At 32.7% G+C, this 15,753-nt stretch overlaps 1 protein-coding gene across 1 annotated transcript; it reads right to left on the minus strand.

The window, feature by feature from the left end:
- Positions 1 to 3,643: 3,643 nt before the first annotated feature.
- Positions 3,644 to 7,198, minus strand: LOC139520237 (uncharacterized). Its single transcript, XM_071312725.1, has 3 exons — positions 7,100 to 7,198; positions 5,489 to 5,776; positions 3,644 to 4,618 (listed from the first exon to the last, which is right to left on the minus strand). The coding sequence occupies exons 1-3, from the start codon at positions 7,171 to 7,173 to the stop codon at positions 4,066 to 4,068; spliced, it is 915 nt and encodes a 304-aa protein (XP_071168826.1). The 5' UTR covers positions 7,174 to 7,198; the 3' UTR covers positions 3,644 to 4,065.
- Positions 7,199 to 15,753: the final 8,555 nt, after the last annotated feature.

Raw genomic sequence — 15,753 nt, forward strand, 5'->3', positions numbered from 1 at the left:
TAAATTATCCCATTGACTGGGACAGAATAGGTGAACGTTTGTCTGTAACGACCACTGCTCACTACTTACTTATTATAGAATTTAAACTGTGAGGTCACCAAAGGTTCTTAGTGCCTTAGTAATAAAATAATTCGAAAAATTAATCAGGAATACTCTTTATGTTTTTATTTATTTTATTGATATAAATCAAAACATCGTATTATTCCTGATTAGTTTTTAACCGGAACTTTGTGACAAAAATGTCGGTTATTGATTTGTGGATGTACGGAGGGCGGGCGGGCGGGCGGGCGGGCGGGCGGTAATCAAATGTTGTCCGTGCATTAACTCATGAACCGTTCAACCAAAGCTTTTAAAATTTTAATATGTTATTACTGACAACTATACGAAGGTCAAGTTCAATAATGGCGATTTCGTCTTTTACCGTTCAGGAGTTATGGTTCTTGAAAGATTGAAAAATGGAGTTTCCAGTCGTGTCTGTGCATTTACGCATGAACTGTTCTACCAAAGCTTCCCAAATTTTGATATGTTGTTACTGATGACAGAATGGAGGTCAAGTTTAATAATGACGATTTTGACTTTTACCGTTCAGGAGTTATGGGTCTTGAAAGATTGAAAAATGGAGTTTCCAGTCGTGTCCGTGCATTAATGCATGAACTGTTCTACCAAAGCTTCCGAAATTTTAATATGCTGTTACTGATGACAAAATGGAGGTCAAGTTCAATAATGAAGATTTTGACTTTTAACGTTCAGGAGTTATGGTTCTTGAAAGATTGAAAAATGGTAATTCCCGTCGTGTCCGTGCATTTTCTCATGAACCATTCAACCAAAGCTTTTGAAATTTTAGTATGTTGTTACTGATGACAAAATAGAGGTCAAGTTCAATAATGACGATTTTGACTTTTACCGTTCAGGAGTTATGGTTCTTGAAAGATCGTAAAATGGCGTTTCCATTCACGTTGTTGCATTTACTCATGAACCATTCAATCTAAGCTTTTCAAATTGTAATATGTTTATACTGATGACAAAATGGAGGTCAAATTTGATATTGACGATTTTCACTTTCACCATTCATCAGAAATGGTTCTTGTGATATTGCCAGGACACAAATAAATGTTAATAAATCCGGTTTGCTGTCGTTGTGACAGCCTCTTGTTTTTTATCGAATTACTTTATTTAGGTGTTGAGAACCTTTGGTGACCCCACAGTTTCAGTGTCTTTAACAAGTACATAGTGAGAAGTGGTCGTTACAGACAAACGTTCACATACTCTGTCCCAGTCAATGGGACAATTAAGGTCGTCAATCAATGGCCACAACCACACTGTTTTGAATATGATTCTAAATATTAGTATGAAAATGAAACCCAACAATGTCAGAATTAGATTTTTAAGCTGACATTTTTTTTTCTTCACTCAACGAGATTTGAACTTGCACCATTAATGCACTACAGCACCAATCTGATTCTGTTTATATATTATACACTTCTGTGATATAAAATATCTCATCATAAAAGTACTCCTTCTTATACATTGAATTGTTGTACTTTCTTTTAGTTCTCTTCACAATATACATCAGTTACTTTAGGATCCCCAAGACAGAGACAAATAATAACAATAACCACCATCTCGATCAATACCATCTTATATGTTAACACAGTATATACAATAGTGTCAACGTAAATTGTACAGATTAGTTTATACAATATGATATGGTACATGGTATGTACACAACATTTGAATAAAGATACATGAAATGTTTACAAAATTTACATAATCCCAAATTAACAGAGAGAAAGAGAGATAGACGATGAGACGCGAAGAAGCATTGAAAAGTAAAATCACCAAAATACTGAATTTCGAAGAAAATTCAAAAATGAAAGTCCCTAATCAAATGGCAAAATCAAAATCTCAAACACATCAAACGAATGGATAACAACTGTCATATTTCTGACTTGGTACAGGCATTTTCTTACGTAGAAAATGGTAAAACTTGGGTTTAAGGCTAGCTTAACCTCTCACTTGTACGGCAGTTGCATCAAATTCCATTATATTGACAACGATGTGTGAACAAAACAAACAGACATAATACATAAACAGATGGATACGGGATCTGAATCTTTGTATTATAAATGTGCAACTAAGTCACTCGGCATCTTATGGATTGTTTACAACTGTTTTATATAGTTATTATAATAGTCATTAAAAGTCTATTGTATCTGTACGATAAAACATTTATTTGTACGTTATATACTTATTGATACTAGATATAATGCATGTATGTGATTAAAGACAAAACGATTTTTGGTAGGTGCAAATACTGTTTGATTTTGAAGACGCATATCAATAAACTTCGAAGAAATAAATCCTTGTAAAGACAAGACATGTAGATTTATATTATTATATCAAAACCTGAAGCGAAATGGTGTAAAACACGGCTAAACATAAAAAGGTGTATCTGACTTACTCTTTTTCATGATATTATTGCCCTTTTGTATGCCCCCCACCCAATATAATCGACTGTTTTGTTAAACAAATTTCTTTGATTTAAAATAATAAAAAAAAAACTTTCAAATATCCTAAAGCTATAAAGTGAGGTTCATATAATGGATTTGAAAAATATGGCCTTGTTTATACAATGACATCTGCACTAAGTATAGATAGACCGATGCATCTAGGAAAGTTTTAAGGTTCATCATAACGTTTTGGCTAATATGGCCGTATTGACTTAATAAATTTACTATGAGTGCAGACAAACCTGTACACTTTAAAAAGTTTAAAGGCCTGGCAGGAAACTATATAATTAAATTTTACATGGGTTTTATGTTTCAGAAAATTATGAACTTGGGTGGATTTTTCTATTCATGAGATTATTCAATGGAGCTTCTCAAACCTCTTTCCCAACCTAGTTTATTTTGGCACTTTCTGCAGGAGAGAAAATAATGAATAGCAAAATCTAGTTAAGTTATTAATATTCTGCATCAAAATATGCATTTAAAATTTATTCATCTAGTTCCAGCCACGCTCTAAAACTGTTCCAAGTGCACACATTTTGTTGGTAATAATGTCAAAAAGATACGTTTGTGTTCGAGTTGTAATGGTGGTTGATATAGTTAGGCGTTTGGTTCGGTTTTATGTACTTCATCTGTCTATCCGTCTATAGTTATTTGAACATTTGTTGAGTAAATATGGCCCTAGCAAGTAAATAATGTTCATCACATATAAACAGCTGCGCCATGAGCGCATGATACACCCGACGTCTTGTGTGGAAGTTTTATGCAATAATCATAAATAGTTTCTGAGAAAGTTTTAAGCAATAACCATTTATTGTTTTTGAGACACGGCGGGACATGTGAAACCCCCCCCCCCCCTGTTTTTTTTTTACAAATATCACTAAAATAAAATTTTAAATCAAACCAAAAAGTATACAGATCTTTAGATTAATATAGCAAAGAAGTGTGTACAGTTTCGAGCAATAATCATAAATTGTTTTTGAGATACGGCACGACATGTAAAAAAAAAAAAAAAACTTCCCTTTTTTAAAAAATACTCAATAACTCAAAAATAAAATTTTGATTCATCACCAAAAAGTATACAGATTTTAGAATAATATAACATATTAAGTTTCATGAAATTTAAATAAGTCGTTCTCAAGTTACGGTGCGACATGTTTACGCCGGACAGACAGAGGGACAGACGGACAGACAGACGGACGGACGGACGGACACCGGACATTTGTATACCATAATACGTCCCGTCAAAATTTTGACGGGCGTATAAAATTCAGAAAAAAGTCAGATAAATACAATTTAGTTATCAAATACATATCGCAAGTCAAATATCTCATAATAAATAAAGGCAACAGTAGTATACCGCTGTTCAAAACTCATAAATCCATGGACAAAAAACAAAATCGGGATAACAATCAAAAACCGAGGGAAACGCATTAAATATAAGAGGAGAACAACGACATAACACTAAAATGTATAACATGTGTCACATCACATAATGTTTTGTTGTTTTGTAACAGATTGTAGTCTTATTGTAAAGTCTCTTACTTAAAATACACGTTTAAGTTATACATGGATGAGCGTTATATAACTTCGTCAAAAATAATTCGCTAATTCTAGAGACATGTTGCTTTTTGTCAATTTGTTCTTCTGCAAATGCTAAGTAAAATTTGAATGGCTTGATGGATGCAAATTCAATTGGTAGGTCGATATTTTTTTCCATCAAAACTGGAATAACTCTCCCCTTCTTATCATGATCTCTCAATGACATTTTTAATACTATTTGTACTTGATGACGTAGAAAATCAGATTCTTGTAAGCTGTAATGCGGCGTTATTAAAACAAATATATAATGTCTTTCAAACAAATGACCTAATTGGAAACAGCTTTCCCCTGGAATTAAAGCATCACTGAGTAGTTCTCCTTTTAGATCTGGAGCAAATTTCATCAAATGTTCTAGAACTTTCTCGGCCATTCTGTCATATTCTGGTCTATCTGGATGTAGAAATACCACATCAACGTCATATTCTGGTATATCTTGGCGACGAAATACTACATTACTAATAACATCACTTCCATGTATATGTAAATCTTTATAAGAAGACAGACACTTGCTGAATACAAATAAAATGAAAAAAAAACATATTTTAATTATTGTGCTTAATTATCTTGAATAAATGCGAACGGGGCTAAGATGACAACATACATTTTGCCAATTGACCGTTTATAAACATGACCATATAATTTACATTTATGACAACACCGAAGTGCTGACTACTCGACTGGTGATACCTCGGGAAACGTCAAACAGCAGTGGCATCGAGCCACTGGTGTTAATAGTTATCAAAGGTACCAGGCTTATAAAACATTGCAACACAGCAGAAGTCACCGATCATATCATCATCTCAGTAGTCGGTTCTGACATGATTTACAACAGAACCTTCTTTAATTATTCGTTTATAAATTTAAAAATCATTAAGGAAACTAAGGTCTCAACTCCCTCTGGCAAAGTTGACCTGAGATGAATTTGGTCATTTAGAAAGTATTTGGTCATATAGCTCTTGGACTGTTTCGTATCTTATTCATCCTTGGCTGCTTCGGTCTAATGAAACGTATAATGTGCGGTTTTAATTTTTCAGTATATCAAAGCCAGTAGCGGATTTAAAATCCAGAATGCTAAAACAAAAGCTGATCCACTGAATCCCTATTAATAACATGACAAACGGTTACACTTTTGAACTTAACAGAAGGATTGAGTTAATTTCCCTAAATCCTCATACTGTAAAAATGGTTTATAGACTGAAATTACAAGAACTATATCCAGTAACATTCTGTTTTCGATAACTTAACGATTCTAGTAAAAATTTTAAATGGGGGAAAAGGATAAGGACGACAAATGAGAGATTAACGGTTACTTTTATATTTGCAAAACCTCTTTTGTCTTTTGTTCGTCATATGGAACTCATATAATTACTGTTTATTACCTATTCTTTTCTGGTCCTAATTCATTCTCTCTTGTTTCGTCAATGTATGTTTGAAAATATTCACACTCTTTAGTTTCCTTTTGTACTGTTTCCCTGCTGTTTCGCAGTTCCTGATTTCTAAATAAAGAGAATGATGTTCTGCTGTGTTGCAATGTTTTGTCCTGAACCGTCTCATTATCCTGTTTTACCAATAACGAGCTTTTTGTTTGATCTTCCTTTTTTGTTCCGTCTTTTGTTTTTTCATCTACCGTTAGATCGGTCTCATTTTTACTCGATATAAACTTGTCACTGTAAAAATAAATGCTTAGTTTTGATTGGTATTTATAAGCACCTTAACATGACAACGTTTATAATAAAATCTGGAAATTGGCTAACTTTTCGATATGCAAACTACTGCAGATTACCAAAAATGTTACCAAACTTTCAGGTTTAGACTTCATACAGTAATTAAAGTAAAGATAATACTTTCAATCCGTCATTTAGTTTAGAATTATGAATACTTGGGTAAATGGTAGAGTCAAACGTTTTTTTTTTACCATTGCATACAAAGAGGGTCTCCGATTGTATGTTCTCCAAATCTGATTCACATGGCTTATATGGTAGTTTCACATTTACCGAAGCCAACTTTTGCCAACTTCAAAACTTTCAAATGATTAAAAAAAGAGGTTTCAAAACAATGTGTAGCCATTTTGTTTTGGTGATAACAATAATCATAGTTAAAAACATTTTTAATTGTCGGTTATATACTAAGTAAGAGTTCTAGATATAAAAAAGAAGATATGGCATGATTACTAATGAGACAATTCGCAATCAGTGACCAAATCACAAATTAAGTTTTCTATGTTTGTGGTTAATGTACTAGTGTTTGTCTGTTGGTCTATTTTCTTTTTCTGCCATGGTGTTGTCGGGTTGTTTTCGACTTATGATTTTGAACAACCCTCTGGTATCTTTAGCCTCACGTTTAACAACTACAGGTCATCATACGGCACTCAACATTGAGCTAAATCAATACCACATGATCGGTTATGAAAGGTCTTGAAATGACAAATATAAAACAAATAAAACGAACGCCATGACTTTTGTACAACACCAAACAATTAGCCAGGTTCAACCCACCATTTGTTCCTTTAAAAATGTCCTGTACCAAGTCAGGAATATGGCCATTGTTATATTATAGTTCGTTTCTGTGTGTGTTACAATTTAACGTTGCGTCGTTTGTTTTCTCTTATTTTTGAGTGTAAATTGACATTGCGATAAGACGTGTCACGGTACTTGTCTATCCCAAATTCATGTATTTGGTTTTGATGTTATATTTGTTATTCTCGTGGGATTTTGTCTAATGCTTGGTCCGTTTCTGTGTGTGTTAGTTACATTGTAGTGTTGTGTCGTTGTTCTCCTCTTATATTTATGCGTTTCCGTCAGTTTTAGTTTGTTACCCCGATTTTGTTTTTTGTCCATGGATTTATGAGTTTGAACAGCGGTATACTACTGTTGCCTTTATTTACAGTAACAAACAACTTCCCAAACCTGGTACAGTGATATAGCGTTTGACTGTACTTAAATATTTTCCGGGAACAATGCATTCAAAACGATTAAAACAAATATTCTTACTTGACATGTTCATGTCCTGGATATAATTTCTCGTCTTTTGTGGTAGAAAGCAGTTCTTTTGTCCTAAAAATCATAATTCAAATATGTTGGATATTCAAGGATGGTATCTAATTATCTTTCATAATATATTTCATTGTACGGTTAATTTAAATGATTGATTTGTTATCTTTTGGCTACTGCCATCTTACATTATAATAAGGTAATTTTCTGAAAAAGTGTATCTATGTCGTGTAATCGCCTACTGTTTGAAATGGGTAAAACGGGAAAAAGCTGACAAAAAATCTTTGGACTCTTTTTTTAATTCAGTAATGAAGATAGTTGATATTCGAATACAACATTTTAAAGAACATTTTACCCTCAACAAAAACTATAAAAACCCTATTTCGCGTATCAAAAATAAACTAACAGAACTAGCCAAGGAATTTGTTTTTGTCCCGGCTGATAAAGCTGCTAATAATATCATTATTGTTTGACGTAAATTTTATATAGAGGTTCTGCAAAAGGAAATCACGAATTCACCAACATTCCAACTGACTTCATTTTCAGAAAACGACATCTGTAACAAACATAAACTTTTAGCTACTTCTTTACAAGCAGAACCAAACACAATGAAAGTCCCAACTATGTACTGGCTTCCGAAGCTGCACAAAAAACCTTACAAATATAGATTTATTTCATCTTCCAGCCATTGTTCAACTACTAAATTGTCTGTTTTACTTACTAGTACACTTGGTACAATAAAAAACCTGATAATAAATTGTTCAAATAAGGCCTTTGAAAATAGTGGAATTAATTACTTTTGGAGTGTCAAAAACTCGTTGGAAGTACTTGATAAATTGCATGCATATATTGGTAATTTTGAATCTGTTCAAAGTTTTGATTTTTCTACCCTATATACCACTTTGCCTCATATTCTTATTAAGAAAAAATTCACATCCCTAATTAACTGGGCATTTAAAAAGTCGGAATGCGAGTACATATGTTCAAACTCTTTTAGATCATTTTTTAGTAGCAATAAACAAAAGAACTATGTCAATTGGACATGCTTTGATACTATTTATGCACTTGAATTTTTACTTGATAACATTTTTGTTCGCTTTGGAGATTCCGTATATCGTCAAGTTATTGGAATTCCAATGGGGACTAACTGTGCACCACTTATTGCGGACCTGTTTTTGTATTGTTATGAGTTACAATTTATGACTAAAATTAGCAAAGACCCATCAAAACAACATTTGATACAAAAATTTAACAATACTTTTAGATATTTGGATGATATATTGGCTCTAAATAATGACGACTTCAGTATGTATACTAAAGAAATTTATCCTGTAGAACTTACTTTAAATAAAGCTAATGATAACAATGACCACTGCCCTTTCCTCGATCTTGATATCTATATCATAAACGGGAAGCTTAATACAAAAATTTATGATAAAAGAGATGATTTTTCATTTCCTATTGTTAATTATCCATTTTTAGATGGTGACGTTCCCTTGTCACCATCTTATGGTGTTTATATATCTCAACTTGTACGATTCGCTCGTGTATGTAACAATGTATTAGATTTTAGCGAGAGAAATTTATGTATTACTGAAAAATTATTACACCAGGGTTTTCGATATCACAAACTGGTCAAAACATTTACTAAATTTTATCACCGGTATAAGGAAATAATTCGTAAATATAACTCAACATGCAGACATCTTATACGTTCAGGTATTTCACATCCAAAATTTTATGGAAATATTCTTTATAAAGCACAAAAATGTCAGTATTCTCCTCAGAAACTAACAAAACCTTTAAATAGACTTATTAAAAGGGGATATAGTTACGATACTGTTGTCAGGTCATTAAAGATTGCATATTTTGGCTTTAACATTGATTCACTGATAGGGTCTTTGCATCGGAACTAAACACATTTATTTCTAAAAAAAAACAGTTGTTGGCATGACACGGGTTATGTTCTTCTCGTATATTTTATGATAGTATGATACTAAACCCCTAACGGGAGGGATTGTACCTGATATTCATATGATGAAGACATAATCTTTCAATCAGTTTAATTGAGGTCTGGAGCTGGCATGTCAGTTAACTGCTAGTAGTCTGTTGTTATTTATGTATTATTGTCATTTTATTTATTTTCTTTTGTTACATCTTTTGACATCAGACTCGGACTTCTCTTGAACTGAATTTTAATGTGCGTATTGTTATTCTTTTACTTTTCTACATTGGCTAGAGGTATAGGGGGAGGGTTGAGATCTCATAAACATGTTTAACCCCGCCGCAATTTTGCGCCTGTCCCAAGTCAGGAGCCTCTGGCCTTTGTTAGTCTTGTATGATTTTAATTTTTAGTTTCTTGTGTATAATTCGGAGTTTAGTATGACGTCCATTATCACTGTACTATTATGCATATTTTAGGGGCCAGCTGAAGGACACCTACGGGTGCGGGAATTCTCGCTACATTGAAGACCCATTGGTTGCCTTCGGCTGTTGTTTGCTCTATGGTCGGGTGGTTGTCGCTTTGACATATTCACCATTTCCTTTCTCAATTTTATTATCGTTTAAATCATGCATAAAGAAGCACTTACTGTTATACCGATGATAGCTTATATGCTGATACTCTAGCAGCTGCGATACCGATCCCATTGTGTTATATAATTCATCCATTGCGCACTAAATGTGTTCTGGTATAAATAGTACTATGTACATATATATAACTTTCACTGGTCAGTTTGATATGCATGATTGCATAAATCTATTTGAATTGTTTCTTACGGTAATCTAATGTTGAACTAAATTAAGACAACAGTTTTGTTTTGCGATTTTGGTGTTTTATTCTTTATTTTTAATATTCTAGGTGGTGGTTAGTGAAGTTGTTCGTCGTTTTGTCTTTTTGTTTTCTTTTTTACCATGGCGATGTCAGTTTTTCTTGAGATCTAAAATCGCAAAAACATGTGAGTTGAGACACAGGCATATCAGCTAACCAATTCGTTTTTCAATTATTTTTTGGGGGAAAGGTAACCACGTTTTTAATTTATTTACATCTACATTTGCGTTTACCTCAAGAGACTGACTATTTTGTCACTGGTTACGTTTGTTTTCCGGCATGCAGATGGTTCACCTGTCTCCTGTAATATTTGTCATTTTTAGTTAATTTTAGTTAACAGAAATCTTCATCGGTGAGATAGAGGTATAACGTCTTAAGTAGAGGTTGAGAGTATAACAAGGTAAATGATATTTGATTTTATTATTACATTAGCATACACGACTTTAAGTTAAACCAGATAAAAGTTGATCTACTCATTCGAACATGTTTACCAACAAACACATCGGAATAAGAGGAAACAAAATGTGCCATCAATGAAACTCAGTTAGTAAACGACGGTTCATAAAATTACACTTGCTTTGTTGAATTTTAAAACCCTTTCAAATTATTTTAAGCGGAATCTGGTGATCTTTCTCTTATTTAAACTTTTTTGAATGTTAGAGTTTCAAAATCAATCAACTTTTATATTTTGATGCATCTATATTTCGTTCGCAAAGATATGCCTAGTTTATTTATGTATGTACTAAAGAATTAAAAAAAAATAACACTATTTAGTGGCACATTTATATTAAGGTAAGCTTTAAAGGTATTGCAAAAGGAGTGTCAAATCCAAAGACATGCAGCAATCAGACAGTTATTAAATCTAAGAATTCGGAACTCTTCAACTTCGTACTATATTTGGTTTTTCTAACTTATTTTATTTGAACGTCACTGATGAGTCTTTTGCGTCAGGCATACACATGTTTATCCTGCATGGATAGATCTTATTCATTAATTTTTTGTTCTTTCAATAAAATGTTTTTGTCCGAGTGTTCCAGGTGAAGTGTATCCAATTACGACAATTCATGTCTGAATTCTTACTAACTTTGATTGTTAAATGCTTAATGACAGCTTCCGTTGCGTGTGTTATATTTTTATAAAAGAGGTTTGCTATTTATAATGACAATAATAATTTGTAAATTTCGTGTCTCCGAAAAGATTTTACAGATGTACTTTCAGCAAGAACGCTAAAACTCAAACATTATAAAGCCAACGGGATTTAAATATCTGAGTACAAATAAGCACTAGAGCTACATAAATTGTCCCCTACGTTAAAGTTGAGGTCATCAGTTCGAAGATTTACGGAACGCAATCATGATCTTATCGAAAGTTATGAAACAACAAATAACGTTCAACAAGACACTATTACAGACAAACACGGAAATGTTTCGTTTGTCGTAGCTACAATTATTTCGCTCAATTGTGGCATCACAGAATGTTTGATTGCCAAAGACAAAACAACGGGTACCAGAAGTGGAACGAAAACATAGGAACTTACACTCCAGATTTGACATCCAGTTTTTCAATTGCGCTCGTTTTGCAAAAAAAAAAAAATCTTTCAGATTCTGTTTATTACAGAATGTTGTTTTTTTCAAGTTTTTCGTTTGGCCATTGGTCGGTCTTTTTTTCCTAATCTATATGGTTTTCGTCCCCCTTTTTTATGTTATGAATTGTCAAAATAGGGACAAATTTTAAGTGATCAATATTTTCAAACACATGTATACAATTACTGAAATTCTTTACCCGAGGTTTGTTGAACTTGTAGCTATTATCTGAAACTGTATGTGATCTTGGTGGTAGACACTTAGAAGACTGTTTATATGTGTCGGCGTCTAAAACAATGTAGAATAGAAACTAGTAACTTTATACAATTATCCTTTGTAAGCTTTTTTTTTTTTAAATCTCTGATTTGAAAGGTAACGCAAAAGTATAAAAACACTAGACATGGACGCATAAAGCGGTGATTAAAAGCTTACAGAAATTGTATTAGCGTTCAAGCATATTTTGTTCCACATGCACCTGTAGTATTGTCAAGTGTAATGATTAAAGCCATAACATTAAAATTGTTGTAGTTTTGTTTTAAGAATAATACATGTATCGTTGAATCTTTCAATGAAGTTTAATTGAATACGCACTTTTGATTTTGAAGAATATTCTTATGAATTTACACCGAATCTATTTAGCATCGAATGAACAAAGTTTTAATGCCTGAAGATACATAAAACTACAATTTTAACATTTTTTGTTCTCTTTGCAGAATGTATTGATCAAATTGTTGTAAACACTCATCAAAGGTACTAAATGTTTTAATCAACAATGTTTTAAATGTCATGAGGATTTCCCAAAGCATACTAGAGTGTGTAAAAAGCCTGGTTTCTAACGAAGAACTCTGGAAATACTTATATTAATACTGTCAACACTGAAAGGTACCAAGGTTTTAAGACCCAACATTTATAAAATTGTGAAATCATGAATCACTTGTCGCGAGTGGTCTGATTTGTAGATGGACAGAACAACAAGAGGAAATTATAACGCTTCCGTCTTTGTGGTCGTTTAAAAAAATCTGTTTAATAACTCGTTCATGTGTTAATTGGTACAACTTTCAAATATAAAGAAATATAAACATTGTAGTGCTTTATAATGGATAAATCTTTGTTCAAAAATATATCCGGTACAAATAGTTATAAGATGTATATCTATTTTAGTGATATACCTTTACGTCTTATTATTTTTCGTGCGGACCACAATTCATTTGAACTGATAACACGTTTTGTGTGACCAATTTGGTATAAGTATTGTGATCACAGGCTTGTCACCGGCAGTTTATAGTGGCGAGGTAAAAATTGTTTCAATCGTTTAATAGCTCAATTTAAACGGACGTACATGTAGATCTATAATAGAATCAAGAACGGAAACAATGAATGTGTCAAAGATACAACAAACTTACCAAATAGCAAAAAACAGTCCATGTATTTACGTTAATTATATTTTTTAATACATTTAAAAAAAAAATGCAATCTAAACAAATCAAATGCATTAAAAGCACATAAAGATAAAGGGCCAAAAGCGCAATCTTGTATGTATGATAAACAGTTAAATTCATGTGAGCGTATATAAAATCGCAGCTATCGGTACTGTCTCTAGCCCTTGACGAAGACGTTTTATTATATGTCTGTTTTATCAAATGTGGTTGAATCAAATTTAAACAACTTCATTGGTATTTGTGAAAACATATATGGAAGGAGTACATTTTTGTATTTGCAGGACATTTATTAATGTTTGGAAACATTTCCTTCGGCACTGTGCTTGAAAAATTGTACATTCTCGGAACTTGTTCAAGAATCGTTTGAGCCGAAGTTTTGAAGAAAATCAAGAACAGCTGATTTTGTTCCAACTTTATAGGGGTTTTCTGCGCCTTATTTTTTAAAGGTTTAATTATCATTACTTCCCATGAACATTTGTAGAATAACGTTACATAGAAAATAAAATGTTCACGTATGTATATTCCATTATGTTCGAATGAAGATGAAAAGCAAAGCCAGATTTCAGAAAATTGTTAAAACTGAAGCAAATTATTTAAATTTGTATTCATTATTAAAAATACCTTCACAAAGTGTCAGATCAAAAGTTTTCTGAACCTGAAAAATACACATTATTGAACATTACAAAATAGGAAGAAATGGTAGGATTACAAGTGAGACAACTCTGCACCAAAAACCAAAGGACGAGGAGATAAACAGCTTTAGGTTGCCCACCCAGTAGCTATTAAACCAAATTACAAAATGTGAATCAATAAATAAGAGAATACAAACGGCCTGGTGTACGATTACACCAAATATGACAACCAGGATGAAAGACATCCACTGAATTGGAAAAACACACTAAAACATAAAGAACGTTGTGTTGATTAAGATTTTTGTGCGCGCTTACCCCCATTGCCAGGAGCAGTAGTGTAACAACACAACGTAAGATCAAGCGGGAAAAAAAAACATCTATCATCGACGGAATGTAGGATATTGAGATATCTCGCTTTTGTCTCTGTTGTCGTAGGCGAGATAGGGCCAATATATTACCTTACATTTAAAAAGAATAATCACAATATACGTTTTATGTTCTTATCTATGGAATAATAGTATGTTCAATGTTGCATGTAAAACAAACAGTAGTATACCACTGTTCAAAAGTCATAAACCGATTGAGAGAAACCAAATCCGGGTTACAAACTAAAACCGAGGAAACACATCAATTATAAGAGGACAACAACAAAGCTTCAGAATAATGAAGTGCAACAAAAAACAAAAAACAAACGATAATACAACATACATTGAAACGAACAATTAGATATCAACTGCCAATAGTACTAGGATTATAATTTAATACGTCAGACGCGCGTTTTGTCTACATAAGACTCATCAGTGACGACCAGATCAAAATAGTTATATAGCCAAACAAGTACAAAGTTGAAAAGCATTGAGGACCCGATATTCCAAAAAGTTGTGCCAAATACGGCTAAGGTAATCTATCCTGGGGTAAGAAAATCCTTAGTTTTTCGAACAATTCAAAGTTTTGTAAAGAGGAAATTTATAAAAATGACCATATGAATGAAATTCATGTCAACACCAAAGTGCTGACTACTGGGCTGGTGATACCCTCATGGACGAAACGTCCACCAGCAGTTGAATCGACCCAGTGGTGTAAATAGTTATCAAAAGTACCAAGATTATAATTAAATACGCCAAACAAGTCAGTTATCATGATTAGTTACTGGTACTCAATGACAGTTGACAACTTAGCATTGACATTTTAATCCGCCTTCTTCTTTACACACAATTATTTTATACAACAAACGAGGTGTACATTTATCATATGAATAAAACCCACCTCTTGTTGGAGCTCCAATATGAAACCTATCTTGGCTAATTGACTTTTGTTTAGTTTTGCAAGTGGTATCGACAGTTGTAAAACCTGTAGTTCTATTTTTAATTCATCTTTTTTTTTACATTTGTCCTGAAAAAAACTCTCACAAATTTCAGTAAATTAAAACATAATGCATGACGTATATCTTGAAAAAATCTTTTGTATTATAAAAATAGCTTGTCTTGTCGAGTTTTCAAGCATATTAATAAGAAACGTATGTGATATTGGGTACATAATATTTATAATATATTTTCATTTGTTTGATACCACGCTTGTTGATCCTTTATATTTTTCGTCTTTGTATTGAACAATTGAAACTGGTTGTATTGAATTGGTGCCCCATAAAACCATGCTATGTACAAACACGAACCAAGGGGATCACATGTTGGGCTTTGAAACAGTTTCAGTGACTGCGACTCTTTAATTGGTACTTCATGATTTTAAGTTTGTCTTTTTGTTATAAGTTATGTGTCACAACCCAGTAGTCAACATTTCGGTGTTGACATGAATATCAATAATGTGGTCATTTTTATAAATTTCCTGTTTACAAAACTTTGAATTTTTCGAAAAACTACGGATTTTCTTATCCCAGGCATAGATTACCTTATCCGTATTTGGCACAACTTTTTGGAATTTTGGATACTCAATGCTCTTCAACTTTGTACTTGCTTGGCCTTATAAATATTTTGATATGAGCGTCACTGAAGAGTCTTATGTAGACGAAACGCGCGTCTGGCGTACTAAATTTTAATTCTGGTACCTTTGATTATTATGTGCTTAGTTCCAATTTGATGAGTCAAGCAGTTATCAACTGATTTGCCAGTTTGATCTTAGGATATTTTGTTACGGCACTGTCCGCCGATGATTG

Source organism: Mytilus edulis, chromosome 1 (assembly GCF_963676685.1).
Source record: "Mytilus edulis chromosome 1, xbMytEdul2.2, whole genome shotgun sequence".
NCBI lineage: Eukaryota > Metazoa > Mollusca > Bivalvia > Mytilida > Mytilidae > Mytilus > Mytilus edulis.

Coding starts and splice junctions, on each gene's coding strand:
- LOC139520237 (XM_071312725.1), bottom strand. CDS start 7,173: ATGATTTTTAGGACAAAAGAACTGCTTTCTACCACAAAAGACGAGAAA. Junction 5,777..7,099: donor CCAGGACATGAACATGTCAA/GTAAGAATATTT, acceptor TTATTTTTACAG/TGACAAGTTTATATCGAGTA. Junction 4,619..5,488: donor TTAGGACCAGAAAAGAATAG/GTAATAAACAGT, acceptor ATTTGTATTCAG/CAAGTGTCTGTCTTCTTATA.